General features: G+C 35.9%; 1 protein-coding gene across 4 annotated transcripts in view; it reads left to right on the forward strand.

Annotated features, from left to right (window-relative positions):
* The window catches only part of VPS50 (VPS50 subunit of EARP/GARPII complex), a 142583-nt gene that overhangs the window by 83372 nt on the left and 42882 nt on the right, over positions 1 to 16329 (forward strand). For all 4 annotated transcript variants that reach the window (XM_059073917.2, XM_067042500.1, XM_059073918.2 and 1 more), the window contains one exon: positions 15402 to 15492. In XM_059073917.2, the coding sequence (XP_058929900.1) occupies positions 15402 to 15492 (91 nt within the window). The remainder of the gene's footprint in view (positions 1 to 15401; positions 15493 to 16329) is intronic.

Below are 16329 nucleotides of genomic sequence, written 5' to 3' on the forward strand. Positions count from 1 at the left end.
TCTAGGGTCAGTTTTATTATCCATATACTTATCTTTGTTTTCTGTCTGGATCAAATGATTTAATCATCTCTTCTGTTTTTGAATACCGGGCCTGACATCTTCTAGAACTGACCTGCTGGCATGTGTTGCACCCCTACCCCTAATCCCCTGCCCATATATCCTCTGCCAAATAAGTTGTTTTGGTTAAGGCTTCAGGGGGAGTAGTAAATAAGTTACCAATAATTTTGGTTGTTTTATAGGAGATCTCATAAAGAGGGTTTTTTTTTTGTTTTTTTAAAGAAAAACCTAACCTATAATAGCTTCAATTTACAAGTGTCCACAGATATATTTTCCTAGTATTGCTTTGTAACAAACTGTCCTGAAGCTTACAGGCTTAAAACAACCATCGTCTTATCATTATTACATGTATTCTGTGAGTCAGGAATCATTCAGGCAGGGATCGACTGATTCTTCTCATAGCACTGACTGAGGTGGCTAAGCAGTACTCAGCTGCTGGAAAGCTTGCGTAGCAGGTTCAAGACGGCTTCACTTGCACCTTGGTGGAGATGGCTGGAAGGGTGTACAGCTGGGACTTCTTACGTGGCAGCTGGCTTCCCATAGAACTAGAGTTCCAAGAGAACCACCCAGAGGCTGCATGACCTTTTCTGATATAGGCTTAGGAGTCATGCAGTCGTTCTACCACATTCCTTTGAATACAGGCTTGTCGTAAGGCTGGTCCATACTCAAGAGGAGGGAAATTAGACTTTTTCTTTTGATAGGGGAGTGGTAAGGTTGTGTCATAGAAGAGCATGTGTGTGGGATACGAGGTATTGTTGCAGCTCTCTTTGATATATTCCTTGGGAAAATAAGGAGAAATGTTTTCAGAAAATAATTTTTTTTGGACTTGGTGATAATGGTGCCAATAAGTTAAATTTATTTTTAATATGTGAAGTGGTTTACTGAAAATTTATGTAAAAGTACAACTATTTTCCATCTCTAAACTATACAAGAGGGCTTAAATTTTGGACTTAAAATGAGAACAAAAGGAACAGTGTCTTCATAATATATATCTCTTACATTACACTACTCCCTCTTCTCTATATATGTACATACACATAAATACACAATAATAATGGGTAGGCAACTATTAAGCTCCTCTTAGTAAATACAGTTGTTACTGATTTCCAGTTTTCTTCCTGCTGGTAAAGAGTCTGGGCAGTGTGGTGTTATCAGTGGCCTTGGGTTCCTACCTCTAATGTGTTACTCACCAGCTTCATGGCCTGTGTGATTTTAACCAAATTTTTTACTTCTCTGAGCATCAAATTCCTTCTCTTTAAAATGTATAAAGGCTTATATTAGATACTCTACCTTCTTTAAACCTTGTGCTTTTATCATTCATTTTTGGAACCTACGTTTTATTGCTTCAAGTCTTCTATTAGGTTAAGTAAAAGATCTGTGTTTCACACAGTTCGAATTCACTGACATTTTTCCTTTAACTTGTAGGTCATTATATTTGAGACATGTTGTAGATCGGTTATTATCTCCTTCACTATATTTGCACTTTAAAATCTCTTTAATTTTATTTTGATTGTACGTATTTTTTTGTATACCAGAGAAAGTTTTTTGTGTCCTTCTTGTGTGTTGTTTCTAAAGATGCAGGTGGTACCCAGAGTGCTTAAAGTAATAATTGGGACTGATTTTCACATAACTATGATTATAGTCAGTTCTGTTATTCAGCATCTGATTACAGTTCGTACTTTACATACTCATTGCTTTTTCATCATAACTGCCATCTTTTTTGTGTATTAGAGTAAAATAGAAGAAAGGAAATAAAATGCAAATCTTTCAGTTTGTGTAAAATGTTCTTGGGGAAAGAGATGCAAAGGAAGTTTTCTTTGGCTCTATTGAATCAATTTGGATAATATTAACCAACTTATCATTTACAGTAAAAAATAAATAAATAAATAAAATTTTGCCTTTGACTATTGTTTCCAACCATGTTGCAGTAAAAAGAACAAGATTTGGAAATCAGGGTCCCTGTCTCTGCTGTCTACTACTTGTGACCCTTCACAAGTGGATTAATGTTTCCTTAAGGCCATTTGTGCCCTTATCTTTACAATGGGCCTGCCCCTTATTGCAGACAATTTGGGAGGGTAGTGAGTAGATTATTACAGTTTTTTCTTTTGAAAAACTTTATTAAATCATAATTCACATAAATGTATGCATATCTTATTGTACAACTCTATGAATTTTTTACATATATGTATACCACATAAACTGCCTGGATTAAGATATGGAACTTTTCCAATATCCTAGAACAAGGTACAAGGTACCTTTTCTCGGTCAGTAGCCTCCTCAGAGGTAACTGCTGTTCTTCTGTCACCATTGATTAGTCATGCCCGTTTTGAACATCATGTAAATATTGTGGTTTTATAAATGTTATTCTGAATTGTATTGCTTTTTATTTTAAATTTCCTGTTGTTTCTTACACACACACACACACACACACACACACACACGTTGATTTAGTTAGTATATTGACCTTGGATTCCTATGATCTGGTGGTTATATTAGCATTTTATTAAATCTAATAGTTTGGAAATTTATTGTTTATATGGTATGTCATTTGTGAATAATGATGGTTTTATATATTTCTTTCTAATCTTTGTATTGGTTAGGACTTCTGGTACAATGTTGAAAAGAAGTGCCAACAAGGGACATCCTTTCATTCAGTACGTTATGATATTTGTATGGTATTTGTGGTAGATTTTTGTAGATACTCTATATCAGATTAAAGAAATTCCTAAGAGACAGTCAACTTTAAGGCAAGAAATATTGGTAAAAGTAAAGGGGATACGTCATAATGTTGATAGATTGTTAGGAAGATATAATAATCCTAAATTTGTATATTCCTACTAAAATAAATTTAAAATATATAAAGTAAAAATATTCAGACTAAAAGGAGAAATAGACAAATTGATATTCATAGTTGGGAAATTTTATGTGCCACTTTCAGTAATTGGTAATATAAGCAGACAAAAAAATCAGTAAGGATATATGTTTGACCAACATATTAGTAAAATTTGCCTAACTGATATGGATATATTGGTATATGTATGTTTATACATGTGTATATATATTACAACACTTGACAGCTGAAGAATTCATATTTTTTTTAAGAGCAGAAGGAAAGTTTATCAAAATTGATCAACTGCTGGGCCCTAAAGCAAGTCCTTAAGAAAAAAAAAAAAAGTCAAAAGATTGAAATCATAGAGAGCATATTCTCCGACCACAGTGGAATTAAACTACAAATAAATAACAGAGATAATGAGAAAACCTGCCAGGTTTTTGAAATTAACCTATTTTCAGTGTTAAAGAAGAAATCATATTGGGAATTAGAAATTATTTAAAAATGAATGATAATAAAAGTATGATATAAAAATTGTGGGATATAGCTAAAGCAGAAGGGGGAATTTTTAGCTTTAAATGCATTTTTTGGTAAAGAAGAATGTTTGAAAATCAGTGCACTAAACTTCCATTTCAAGAAGTTAAAAAAAAATGACAGCAAATTAAACCTAAAGAAATAGAGGGAAGATGATTACAAGAGCAGAAATCAATGAAAGAGAAAGTAAATGTATAATAGAAATCTACAATGCTACTTAACAAGACTGAGCAAGAAAAAGAAACACAAATTATATCAGCAGTTAAAAAGAAGGTATCTATACATCTTAAGACATTAAAAATAAAATAAAATGATATAAACTTTATTCTGAAAGTTGATAGTTTAGATTGAAAAGAACAAATTCCTTGTACATACTTAATAAGCTGATAAAATAAAATATAGAAAATCTGAATAATCCTGTGTCTTTAAACAAATTGAATCTTTGCTTCAAAGCATTTCCATAAAGAAATCTCCAGGCGTGCTGCTATCACTGGTCAATTCAGCTAAACATTTAAGGCAGAAGTAATATCAAAACAAACTCAGAGAACAGAAAAGGACAGAATGCTTTATAACTTATTTTATGAGGCCATAGTAGCACTGATACCAAAACATAACAAGTATGTTACAAAAAAAAAAATTACAGGCTAGTACCTCATAAGAACATAAGTGTAAAAATCCTGAACAAAAGATTGGCAGATTGCATCCAGTTTTATCAAAAAACAACAATACATCATGAACAGGCAGGGTTTATTGCAGGAAAACAAGGTTGGCTAAACATTTTAAAAATTAACAAATTTAATTTACTAATTAACAGCTACAGGAAAAATACCACATTTATCATTTTAACAGATGAAGAAAAAAATTTTAATGAAAATTCCACCCTAGTTCCTGATTTTAAGAAATCATGTCTGTAATTTTTACTTTCAATCTAGTTTCGCTTCTGACCTAATTTTAATTTCAATCTTATATGTAAAGTATGCCTCTTATAAACAACATGTAGTCTTTTTTTGTTTTCTTGTTTTAAAATCCAATCTGATGATTTTTGTGTTTTGATTGAACTGTTTTTTTCGTTTTCATTTAATGTATTTATTGGCATAGTTGGGTTTAAAACGATCATATTGCTGTTTGGTTTCTGAAAGTGTAGATGACTTTTTTCATTTATTTTTTTCTCTTTCTGCCTTCTTTTGGCTTGATCATCTATGTTTTCAATTTTCTTTTTTTTTTCTCAGCTTTAAAATGTATATTCTTATAGTAGTTACCATCAACATTCCAATATGCATTTCTGTTCCAGTTGACCTTAAGTTAATATACTTCCAGAATAATGGGAGAACCAACTTTGTAACTCATTTACCTTCTCTTACCTTTTAATGTTTTTGTCATATACTTTAACTTTCTGTATTATTTTCTATACTTTTTATGGGTAGGAATAACTAAGCTTCAGTCTGTGAGTTGGTATCTTTTATCACCATAATAGTTTTATATTATTGTGTAATAGATTACCATGAGTTTAGCAGCTTAAAACAACATCCATTTATTATCTCACAGTTCTGTAGAAGTCTGGATCAGCTTGTCTAGGTTCTCAGCTTAGGTTTTCAGAGGGCCAAAATCAAGGTGTTGGTTGGGCTTTTATCTGAAGACTTTGAGGAAGAATCTGCATCTAAGCACATTCAGGACATTGGCAGAATTCAGTTCCTTGTGGTTTTAGGACTGAGGTTTCTGTTTTCTTGCTACCTGTCAGCCAAGAAGTGTTCTCAGCTTCTAGAAGCTGCTCTCTGGTCCTTGCCCCTGACCCCTTCCATTTTCAAAGCCAGCAATTCTCTCTGACTCCCCATTTTGCTATCAGGAGGAGAAAAAACTCTGCTTTAAAGGGCTTATTCAGTTAGATTTGTTCCACCAGGATAATTTCTGATTTGATTAACTCAAGGCAGCTAATTGTAATCTTAATTATATCTGCAAAATCTCTTTTTTCCATATTTGGTAATCATGGGGGTGTTCTTCAACATATTTATTCCTGGGAATTAGGGCAGACAATCTTGAGGGATTTTAGAGTGCATTTTAGAGTCATGCCTACCTCAATAATTGTTGTAATAATAGCTTTATTGAGATGTAAGTCACATACCAAAAATGCCAAAAATTCACTCCTTTAAAGTATATAATTCAGCAACAACTGTCACCACTATCTAATTTCGAAATATTTTTATCACTCCAAAAAGAAACTCTGTACCAGTTAATTGTCACTCTTCTCCTGCAGCACCTGACAATTACTTATTTAGTTTTTGTCTCTATGTATTTGCCTGTGATATTTGCCTGTATATGAACATTTCATATAAATGGAATCATACATTATGACCTTTAGTGTTCGGCTTTCACTTAGCATAATATTTTTAAGGTTCATCCATTTTGGAGCATGTAACAGAACTTTCTTTTTTATTGGTGAATAATATTCCATTGTAAAGATATACCATATTTTGTTTATCCATTCCTCAGTTAATGGACATTTGGGTTGTTTTCACTTTTTAGCTATGATGATTGATGCTGCTGTGAACGTTTGTGTATAAGTTCTCTTTTTGTTTTTGTTTAAGCTATAAGAATTTATGGTACAACATGAGGATTATAGCCAATATTTTGTAGTAACTTTAAACAGAAACTAACCTTTAAAAATTATAAAAAAATTTTAAATTAAAAAAATAACTTATTTTAAAAAATCACTCTCTTGTCTTCAACCAAAAAATTCTCTTCCCTCAACCAGTCAAAGGAACCACCATTCCACTGAAACTTCAAACAACAACAAATGAAAAAATAATCAGAATAAAAGTACACCTTTTCCCCAGATGAGAGATCCAACAGTTTTTTTTTTTAACATCTTTATTGGAGTATAATTGCTTTACTATGGTGTGTTAGTTTCTGCTGTATAGCAAAGTGAATGAGCTAAATGCATACATATATCCCCATATCCCCTCCCTCTTGCATCTCCCTCCCACCCTCCCTATCCCACCCCTCTTGGTGGTCACGAAGCACCGAGTTGATCTCCCTGGGGTATGCAGCTGCTTCCCACTAGCTATCCATTTTACATTTGTTAGTGTGTTATGTGAATGCTACTCTCTCACTTTATCCCAGCTTACCCTTCCCCTTCCCCGTGTCCTCAAGTCCATTCTCTATGTCTGCATCTTCATTCCTGTCCTGCCCCTAGGTTCATGAGAACCTTTTTTTATTTAGATTCCATATATATGTGTTAGCATATGGTATTTGTTTTTCTCTTTCTGACTGACTTCACTCTGTATGACAGACTCTAGGTCCATCCACCTCACTACAAATAACTCAATTTCGTTTCTTTTTATGGCTGAGTAATATTCCATTGTATATATGTGCCACATCTTCTTTATCCATTCATCTGTCGATGGACACTTAGATTGCTTCCATGTCCTGGCTATTGTAAATAGTGCTGCAGTGAACATTGTGGTACCTGACTCTTTTTGAATTATGGCTTTCTCAGGGTATGTACCCAGTAGTGGGATTGCTGGGTCGTATGGTAGATCTATTTTTAGTTTTTTATGGAACCTCCATACTGTTCTTCATAGTGGCTGTGTCAATTTACATTCTCACCAACAGTGCAAGAGGCTTCCCTTTTCTCCACATCCTCTCCAGCATTTATTGTTTGTAGACTTACTGATGATGGCCATTCTGACTGGTGAGAGGTGATGCCTCACTGTAGTTTTGATTTCCATTTCTCTAATGATTAGTGATGTTGAGCAGCTTTTCATGTGTTTCTTGGCCATCTGTATGTCTTCTTTGGAGACATGTCTATTTAGGTCCTCTGCCCATTTTTGGATTGGGTTGTTTGTTGTTTTGATATTGAGCTGCATGAGCTGTTTGTATATTTTGGAGATTACTCCTTTGTCAGTTGCTTTGTTTGCAAATATTTTCTCCCATTCTAAGGGTTGTCTTTGTCTTGTTTATGGTTTCCTTTGCTGTGCAAAAGATTTGAAGTTTCATTAGGTCCCATTTGTTTATTTTTGTTTTTATTTCCATTACTCTAGGAGGTGGATCAAAAAAGATCTTGCTGTGATTTATGTCATACAGTGTTCTTCCTATGTTTTCCTCTAAGAGTTTTATAGTGTCCGGTCTTACATTTAGGTCTCTAATCCATTTTGAGTTTATTTTTGTGTATGGTGTTAGAGAGTGTTCTAATTTCATTCTTTTACATGTAGCTGTCCAGTTTTCCCAGCACCACTTGTTGAAGAGACTGTCTTTTCTTCGTTGTCTATGCTTGCCTCCTTTGTCACAGATTAATTGACCATAGGTGCGTCGGTTTATCTCTGGGCTTTCTATCTTGTTCCATTGATCTGTTTCTGTTTTTGTGCCAGTACCATATTGTCTTGATTACTGTAGCTTTGTCATATAGTCTGAAGTCAGTGAATCTGCTTCCTCCAGCTCCGTTTTTTCCCTCAAGACTGCTTTGGCTCTTCGGGGTCTTTTCTGTCTCCACACAAATTTTAAGATTATTTGTTCTAGTTCTGTAAAAAATGCCATTGGTAATTTGATAGGGATTGCATTGAATATGTAGACTTCTTTGGGTAGTATAGTCATTTTCACAGTATTGATTCTTCCAATCCAAGAACATGGTATATCTTCCAATCCAAGAACATGGTATATCTCTCCATCTGTTAGTATCATCTTTAATTTCTTTCATCAGTGTCTAATAGTTTTCTGCATACAGGTCTTTTGTCTCCTTAGGTAGGTTTATTCCTAGGTATTTTATTCTTTTTGTTGCAATGGTAAATGGGAGTGTTTACTTAATTTTTCTTTCAGATTTTTCATCATTAGTGTATAGGAATGCCAGAGATTTCTGTGCATTAATTTTGTATCCTGCAACTTTACCAAATTCATTGATTAGCTCTAGTAGTTTTCTGGTAGCATCTTTAGGATTCTCTATGTATAGTATCATGTCATCTGCAAACAGTGACAACTTTACTTATTCTTTTCCAATTTGGATTCCTTTCATTTCTTTTCTGTCTCTGATTGCTGTGGCTAAAACTTCCAAAATTATGTTGAATAATAGTGGTGAGAGTGGGCACCCTTATCTTGTTCCTGATCTTAGGGAAAATGGTTTCAGTTTTTCACCATTGAGAGCGATGTTGGCTGTGGGTTTGTCATGTGTGGCCTTTATTATGTTGATGTAGTTTCCCTCTATTCCTATGTTCTGGAGAGTTTTTATCATAAATGGGTGTTGAATTTTGTAGAAAGCTTTTTATGCATCTATTGAGATTATCATATGGTTTTTACCCTTCAATTTGTTAATATGGTGTGTCACATTGATTTGCGTATACTGAAGAATCCTTGCATTCCTGTGATAAACCCTCTTGATCGTGGTGTGTGATCCTTTTAATGTACTGTTGGACTCTGTTTGCTAGTATTTTCTTGAGGATTTTTGCATCTGTGTTCATCAGTGATATTGGCCTGTAGTTTTCTTTCTTTGTGACGTCTTTGTCTGGTTTTGGTATCAGGGTGAAGGTGGCCTTGTAGAATGAGTTTGGGAGTGTTCCTCCCTCTGCTATATTTTGGAAGAGTTTGAGAAGGAGAGGTGTTAGCTCTTCTCTAAATGCTTGATAGAATTTGCCTGTGAAGCCATCTGTTCCTGGGCTTTTGTTTGTTGGAAGATTTTTAATCACAGTCTCAATTTCAGTGCTTGTGATTGGTCTGTTTATATTTTGTATTTCTTCCTGGTTCAGTCTCAGAAGGTTGTGCTTTTCTAAGAATTTGTCCATTTCTTCCAGGTTGTCCATTTTATTGGCATACAGTTGTTTGTAGTAATCTCTAATAATCTTTTGTATTTCTGCAGTGTCAGTTGTTACATCTCCTTTTTCATTTCTAATTCTATTGATTTGAGTATTCTCCCTTTTTTTTTTGATGAGTCTGGCTAATGGTTTATCAATTTTATTTATCTTCTCAAAGAACCAGCTTTTAGTTTTATTGATCTTTGCTATTGTTTCCTTCATTTCTTTTTCATTTATTTCTGATCTGATCTTTATGATTTCTTTCCTTCTGCTAACTTTGGGGTGTTTTTGTTCTTCTTTCTCTGATTTCTTTAGTTGTAAGGTTAGGTTGTTTATTTGACATTTTCCTTGTTTCTTGAGGTAGGATTATATTGCTATAAACGTCCCTCTTGGAACTGCTTTTGCCACATCCCATAGGTTTTGCATTGTCTTGTTTTCATTGTCATTTGTTTCAAGATATTTTTAAATTTCCTCTTTGATTTCTTCAGTGATTTCTTGGTTATTTAGTAGCATTTTGTTTAGCCTCCATGTGTTTGTATTTTTTACAGTTTTTTTCCTGTAATTGATATGGAGTGTCATAGTGTGGTGGTTGGAAAAGATACTTCATATTATTTCAATTTTCTTAAATTTACCAAGGCTTGATTTGTGATACAAGATATGGTCTATCCTGGAGAATGTTCCATGAGCACTTGAGGAGAAAGTTTATTCTGTTGTTTTTGGATGGAATGTCCTATAAATATCAGTTAAGTCCATCTTGTTTAATGTGTCATTTAAAGCTTGTGTTTCCATATTTATTTTCATTGTGGATGATCTGTGCATTGGTGAAAGTAGGGTATTAAAGTACCCTACTCTGATTATGTTACTGTCGATTTCCCCTTTTATGGCTGTTAGCATTTGCCTTATGTACTGAGGTGCTCCTATGTTGGGTGCATAAATATTTACAGTTGTTATATCTTCTTCTTGGATTGATCCCTTGATCATTATATAGTGTCCTTCTTTGTTTCTTGTAATAGTCTTTGTTTTAAAGTCTATTTTGTCTGATATGAGAATTGCTACTCCAGCTTTCTTTTGATTTCCATTTGCATGGAATATCTTTTTCCATCCCCTCACTTTCAGTCTGTATGTGTCCCTAGGTTTGAAGTGGGTTTCTTGTAGACAGCATATATACGGGTCTTGTTTTTGGTTTATTTTTTTGTTTGTTTGTTTGTTTTGTGGTACGCGGGCCTCTCACTGTTGTGGCCTCTCCCGTTGCGGAGCACAGGCTCCGGACGCGCAGGCTCAGCGGCCATGGCTCACGGGCCCAGCCGCTCCGCGGCATGTGGGATCTTCCTGGACCGGGGCACGAACCCGCGTCCCCTGCGTCGGCAGGCAGACTCTCAACCACTGAGCCACCAGGGAAGCCCTTGGGTTTGTTTTTGTAGGTCTTTTCCTTCTCTTGTGTTTCCTACCTAGAGAAGTTCCTTTAGCATTTGTTGTGAAGCTGGTTTGGTGGTGCTGAATTCTCTTAAGTTTTGCTTGTCTGTAAAGGTTTTAATTTCTCCATCAAATCTGAATGAGATCCTTGCTGGGTAGAGTAATCTTGGTTGTAGGTTTTTCCCTTTCATCACTTAAATGTATCCTGCCACGCCCTTCTGCAAACTCTGGCATGCAGAATTTCTGCTGAAACATCAGCTGTTAACCATATGGGGATCCCCTTGTATGTTATTTGTTGCTTTTTGCTTGCTGCTTTTAATATTTTTTCTTTGTTTAATTTTTGATAGTTTGATTTATATGTGTCTCGGTGTGTTTCTCTTTGGGTGTATCCTGTATGGGACTCTGTGCTTCCTGGACTTGATTGACTATTTCCTTTCCCATGATATGGAAGTTTTCAACTATTATATCTTCAAATATTTTCTCAGACCCTTTCTTTTTCTCTTCTTCTTCTGGGACCCCTATAATTTGAATATTGGTGCATTTAACGTTGTCCCAGAGGTCTCTGAGGCTGTCCTCAATTCTTTTCATTCTTTTTTCTTCTGTTCCCTGGTTGTTATTTCCACCATTTTATCTTACAGCTCATTTATCTGTTCTTCTGCCTCAGTTATTCTGCTATTGATTCCTTCTAGAGTATTTTTAAGTTAAGTTATTGTGGTGTTCATCACTGTTTGTTTGCTTAGTTCTTCTAGATCCTTGTTAAATGTTTCTTGTATTTTCTCAATTCCATTTCCAAGACTTTGGATCATCTTTATCATTACTCTGAATTCTTTTTCAGGTAGTTGCCTATTTCATTTTCATTTATTTGGTCCTGTAGCTTTTTACCTTGCTCCTTTGTCTGTAATGTATTTTTTTGTCATTTCATTTTTTTTTTAATGGGTGGGGCTGCATTCCTGTCTTACTGATTGTTTGGCCTGAGGAGTCCAGCACTGGAGTTTGCAGGCAGTTGGATAGAGCTGGGTTTTTGTGCTGAGATTAGGACCTCCAGGAGGCCTCACTGTGATTAATGTTCCCTGGGGTCGGAGGTTCTCTGTTAGTCCAGTGGTTTAGACTCAGAGCTCCCGCCATAGGAGCTTGGGCCGATGTCCGGCCTGGGAGTCAAGATCTTGTAAGCTGCATGGCAGCTTACAAGAAAAAAAAGAAATAAAGGGGCAGTACAATATCAAAGAATAAAAAACAAAATAAAATTAGAAAGATAAAAAATATATTATGAAAAATAAAAATATAATTGAAACAACTGCAGTAAGGTAAAATAAAACCACACAGAAAAAAGAAAAAAGAGGGGGGAGCGGTGCAGGGGGAACAAGCCAAAAGGAGAGAACAGTAACAAAGTATAAAGAATAAAATAAAATTAGAAAAATAAAAGATTTATTAGGAATAATAAAAATATAAATGAATCAAGAACAATGAATCAACAAGGTAAAACAGAACCCCAATCTAAAAGAGGAAAAAAGAAAAAGAAAAAACAAAAAGCCTTGGCTATGGGAATGGAACTCAGGCAGGGGTGGGGTTTACAGTGGGGTAGGAGCTAGGCAGGTGGGGGGTTGACGTTTGAGTATAGGGCAGGGCCTCTGCTTAGGACCTGAGGGGAAGGGGAGAGGCAGCACGTGGAAAGGAGGACCTCTGTAGTGTGGAGTTCTGGAGTTTGGAGGTAAGGCCCTGGGTGAGGGTGTGTGGGTGTGGTTTAGGCCCAGCGCATTGGAGGGGGTCTCAGAGGGGGTTTCTGAGTGTAGTGGTAGGGCCCTGGGTGTGGGTGTAGGGGTGGGGCTTGACCTCTGCATGGCAGGAGGGAGGCTCCAGGGGTACAGAATTAGGCCCGGGAGCCCAACAGGCTTCCCAGTGCCTAAGTGGACAGGGAAAGCTCTGGCCCCATTCCCTTCTGTTCCTCTGCGCTCCCCCCGGCAACACCCCTCTCCCCCAGGGTCTTCCCCATTGCTGCTGGACCCCTAACCCCTAACCCTGGGTCGGTCCTGCTGGGTGTAGGAACTCCTCCCCTCCCCCAGCCACCCCTCGGGGTGCCCTCCCAGAAGTCTGGCCTTTACTTTTGCTCCCCCCTTCCCTCCCTCCCACTCCCTCAGGACCCGTGCGACTGGAGGGGGCCTCGGTGGGCAGAGGATCAGGCCCAGGATCTCAGCAGGTTCCCGGGGGCCCAAGTGGGCAGGGGAGACCTGGCCACGCTCCCTTTTGCTCCTTTGTCCTCCTGGTGGTCCCCCAATTTCCACCTTCGGGTGTGAGATCCCTTCCTCTCCCCCAGCTTCCCTTCAGGGGTGCCAGTCCGGTCCCACCTCCGTTTCCCCTCCCCTTCACCCCACCATGCCCCACGTCCTACCCGGTCGCTGGGGGTTTCTCCCATCCCCTTAGGTGTCCGTGGTCCTCCACCGGTGCCTGGTAGATGCCCTAGTTGTGTAGACACACGAATCCATGTCCTCCTAGTCTACCATCTTGACTCTGCCCCCTGTGTATAAGTTTTTGTATAGACATAGTATCAGTTCTTTGGGTATGTACCTGGGAGTGTTTGGTAGTCTGACAAGTAATTTCTCCATTCCGCTCCTCCCCACTCCCCACCCCTGCAAAAAAATCAGGTCCTAATACCTGGAAACTGTAAATGTTATTTTATTTGGAAAAAGTGTTTTGTAGATGTGACTAAATTAATGGTTTTGTGATGAGGAGATTATCTTGGATTATCTGGATGGGCCCTAAATGCCATCACAGTTAAAGGGAGACACAAGGGGACTTGATATAGACACAGAGGAAAAGACATACACACATGCAGGAGAAAGTTATGTGAAGACAGGCAGAGGTTGGAGTGCTGTGGCCACTAGCCAAGGAATGGCAGCAACTACTGTAAATTAGAAGAGGCAAGGAACATATTCTCTTCTAGAGTTTCTGAAGAGAGTGTATGTATCCTTGCTGACAGCTTGATTTCAACCTTGTGATTTCAGACTTCTGGGCTCCAGAATTGTGAGATTATAAATTTCTGTTGTTATAAGTCACCCAGTTTTTGTTAATTTGTTATAGCAGCCACAGGAAACCAATACAGAGTGAAATTGGTGGGTAATATGGTAACCCTATGTTTAATATTTTGAGGAACTACCAAAGTTTCCCAAAGTGGCTGCACCATTTTATGTTTCCATCAGCACTGTATAAGAGTTCTAATTTCTCCAAATTCTTGCTAGTACCTGTTACTGTCTCTTTGATTATAGCTATCCTGGTGGTTGTGAAGTGGTGCCTCATGGTTTGGATTTATATTTCCCTGATGAATGATGATGTTGAGCATCTTTTTATGTGCTTACTGGTCATTTATATATCTTCTTTGCAAAAATGTCTGTTCAAAGCCTTTGCCCATTTAAAAATTGGGTTATTTATCTTTTTATTGTAGAATTCTAAGAGTTGTAAACTTTATTGTTTTAGTTCTTACATTAGATCTGTGATTCATTTTAGTTAATTTTTGTATATGGTGATAGGTATGGGGACAATCACTTTTGCCAAATTCTCAGTCATTACCTACCTCACCTCTTCAAATATTGCTTTTGCTCTTTCTCTCTCTCCTCTCCGTACAGTCGCATGCATACTAGATGCTTTGAATGTGTCTCACATATCTCTTATGACCTTTACTCTTTCTTCCATTTTTCTTTGTCCATTTGTGCTTCAGTTTGGATATTTTCTGTTGCACTGTCTTCGAGTTCATTAATCCTGTTCTGCTGTTTGACTTACCCAATCAGTTTTCAATTTGAGGTATTGTATTTTTTTGGTTATAGAACATTTGTTTGATTCTTTTTTGTTTTTATTATTACAATGCTTTAAAATTTTCATTTCTGTCCATTTCGTGCATCTTTTTCTCTATTTTATTTAACTTATTTATAGTAGTTATCTTAAAATCCTTGTCTGTTAACTCTAATATTTGGAGCAATTTCTGCTTTTCACAGATTTTACCATTTATTCCCTCTTTACTTTAGAACCTGTGGATTTAAAAAAAAATCTAGATTTTGTTTTTAGCTTGATTTTAGTAACATTGAAGCTTGTTGCAGGAAGAAGGAAGAATAGAGCAGACTCTGGCCCTTTGTTTCCTGTGTTAACAGGAAGGAAGTATTTGTTTTTCTGGAATTGCTCACATAATGTACTGATTACTCAGGAGAGATAGTAAGAGCAATAGCATTAAAGAAAGAAGAAATCAGTATGACATGTAACTACTTACTAATTTAAGTGCCATACTTGCTAATTTAATTGGTAAATGCTGTGTGGAGATAGATAGGCCCTGAGCTAAAATATATTTAGATAGTGATAATCAACTTGATCTTTTGGCTTAGTAAGAATGATTAAGATCTATGCTTTTTAGCATAAAACATTTATTAGTGTTTGTGGTTTTATAAACCCTATAAATTATTTCTTGTTTTTTTGGGCACTAATATGTGATTAGCTAAGGATGTTTTAAGTACATGAGTTAGTGAGTAGCTTTTAGTTTAGTCCCTTAATAAAAATATCATTTCCTATGTATTCATTATTTTTGCAATATAGTCAGAATATTCTGAGTTTAGTAAATATTTGTGGTTTTTCTCTTATGGATGATAAGATATTAACAAGTATGTAAAAGTAAATGTGTTTACTGCATTGGTCTGAATGGGTTTTCAAAGTTGATTATGATCATGATGATAACTCTGTAATAATTTTTGTTATATTAATTCTTGTGTGCAGTGTACTTTTCTTATTTTTTGGAGTATTCATTTTCTTTTTTTAAGAACACGGCTTGATGAACTGAGAATGTTTCTAGAAAATGAGACCTGGGAACTTTGTCCTGTTAAGTCAAATTTCAGCATCTTGCAACTTCACGTAAGTTTAAGAGCAAATAAATCAGTCTTTTATGTAGTCATCTTTAAAAGCAAACCATATATATGGAAACATTTATAAAATAATTAAGAAATAGTGCCTTTCCTTTTTTCCTTAAAAGTGATTAATAATAAGCCTCTTTTACAAGGTGATACTTTAATGGATGTCATAATCTGTCTCTTTTTACAAATTCATTTTATACACTTGAGGAAAACTCGTTTGCCTGAAAAGAGACAATTAAAATAATTTGTTTTCTTTAGATTTCAGAAGAGGGTCTACTGCTTCATTTAAATTTTGCAGAAAAATCAGTTATATTTTGATGGTCTTTAATGAAAATGCTTATATTTGCAGAATATTTGTCATTTCTTGAAGGGCCTAATAGGTTCTGAATTTATGCTGCAACTCATAAAATTTGTCTGTAATGAGAAAATGCCTCAGAGATAAAAGAGGTACTTATTAAAAAAACCCCACAACTAAGTTTTATTAGTTAATTGATTCCTTGAATCCTATAATGTAATATGTGAAAATATCTTTATTTTTTTTTCTCTTGGTTGAAACATATTATAGATAAATATTTCTTGTGTGATAGACCATGTCCTATCTGACACATATCAAATATCAGAATACAGTATATAAATTTATATCCCTGTTTAGAAGGTCAAGTGTGTAGTTTTGCCTTTAGAAGAAATGGCTTTCTAGAAAGAATTTTCTTATTCCTGGATAAATGTAAAGAATACATGATTAAAATGTTTTTTTTAAGGGACAGTGTTTATGCTCATATTGTATAATAGCTTATTTCTCATCCAGGTTTATCATATTGCTTTCCTAATGTGGAAATAT

The sequence above is a fragment of the Kogia breviceps genome, chromosome 9 (assembly GCF_026419965.1).
Source record: "Kogia breviceps isolate mKogBre1 chromosome 9, mKogBre1 haplotype 1, whole genome shotgun sequence".
Classification (NCBI taxonomy): domain Eukaryota; kingdom Metazoa; phylum Chordata; class Mammalia; order Artiodactyla; family Physeteridae; genus Kogia; species Kogia breviceps.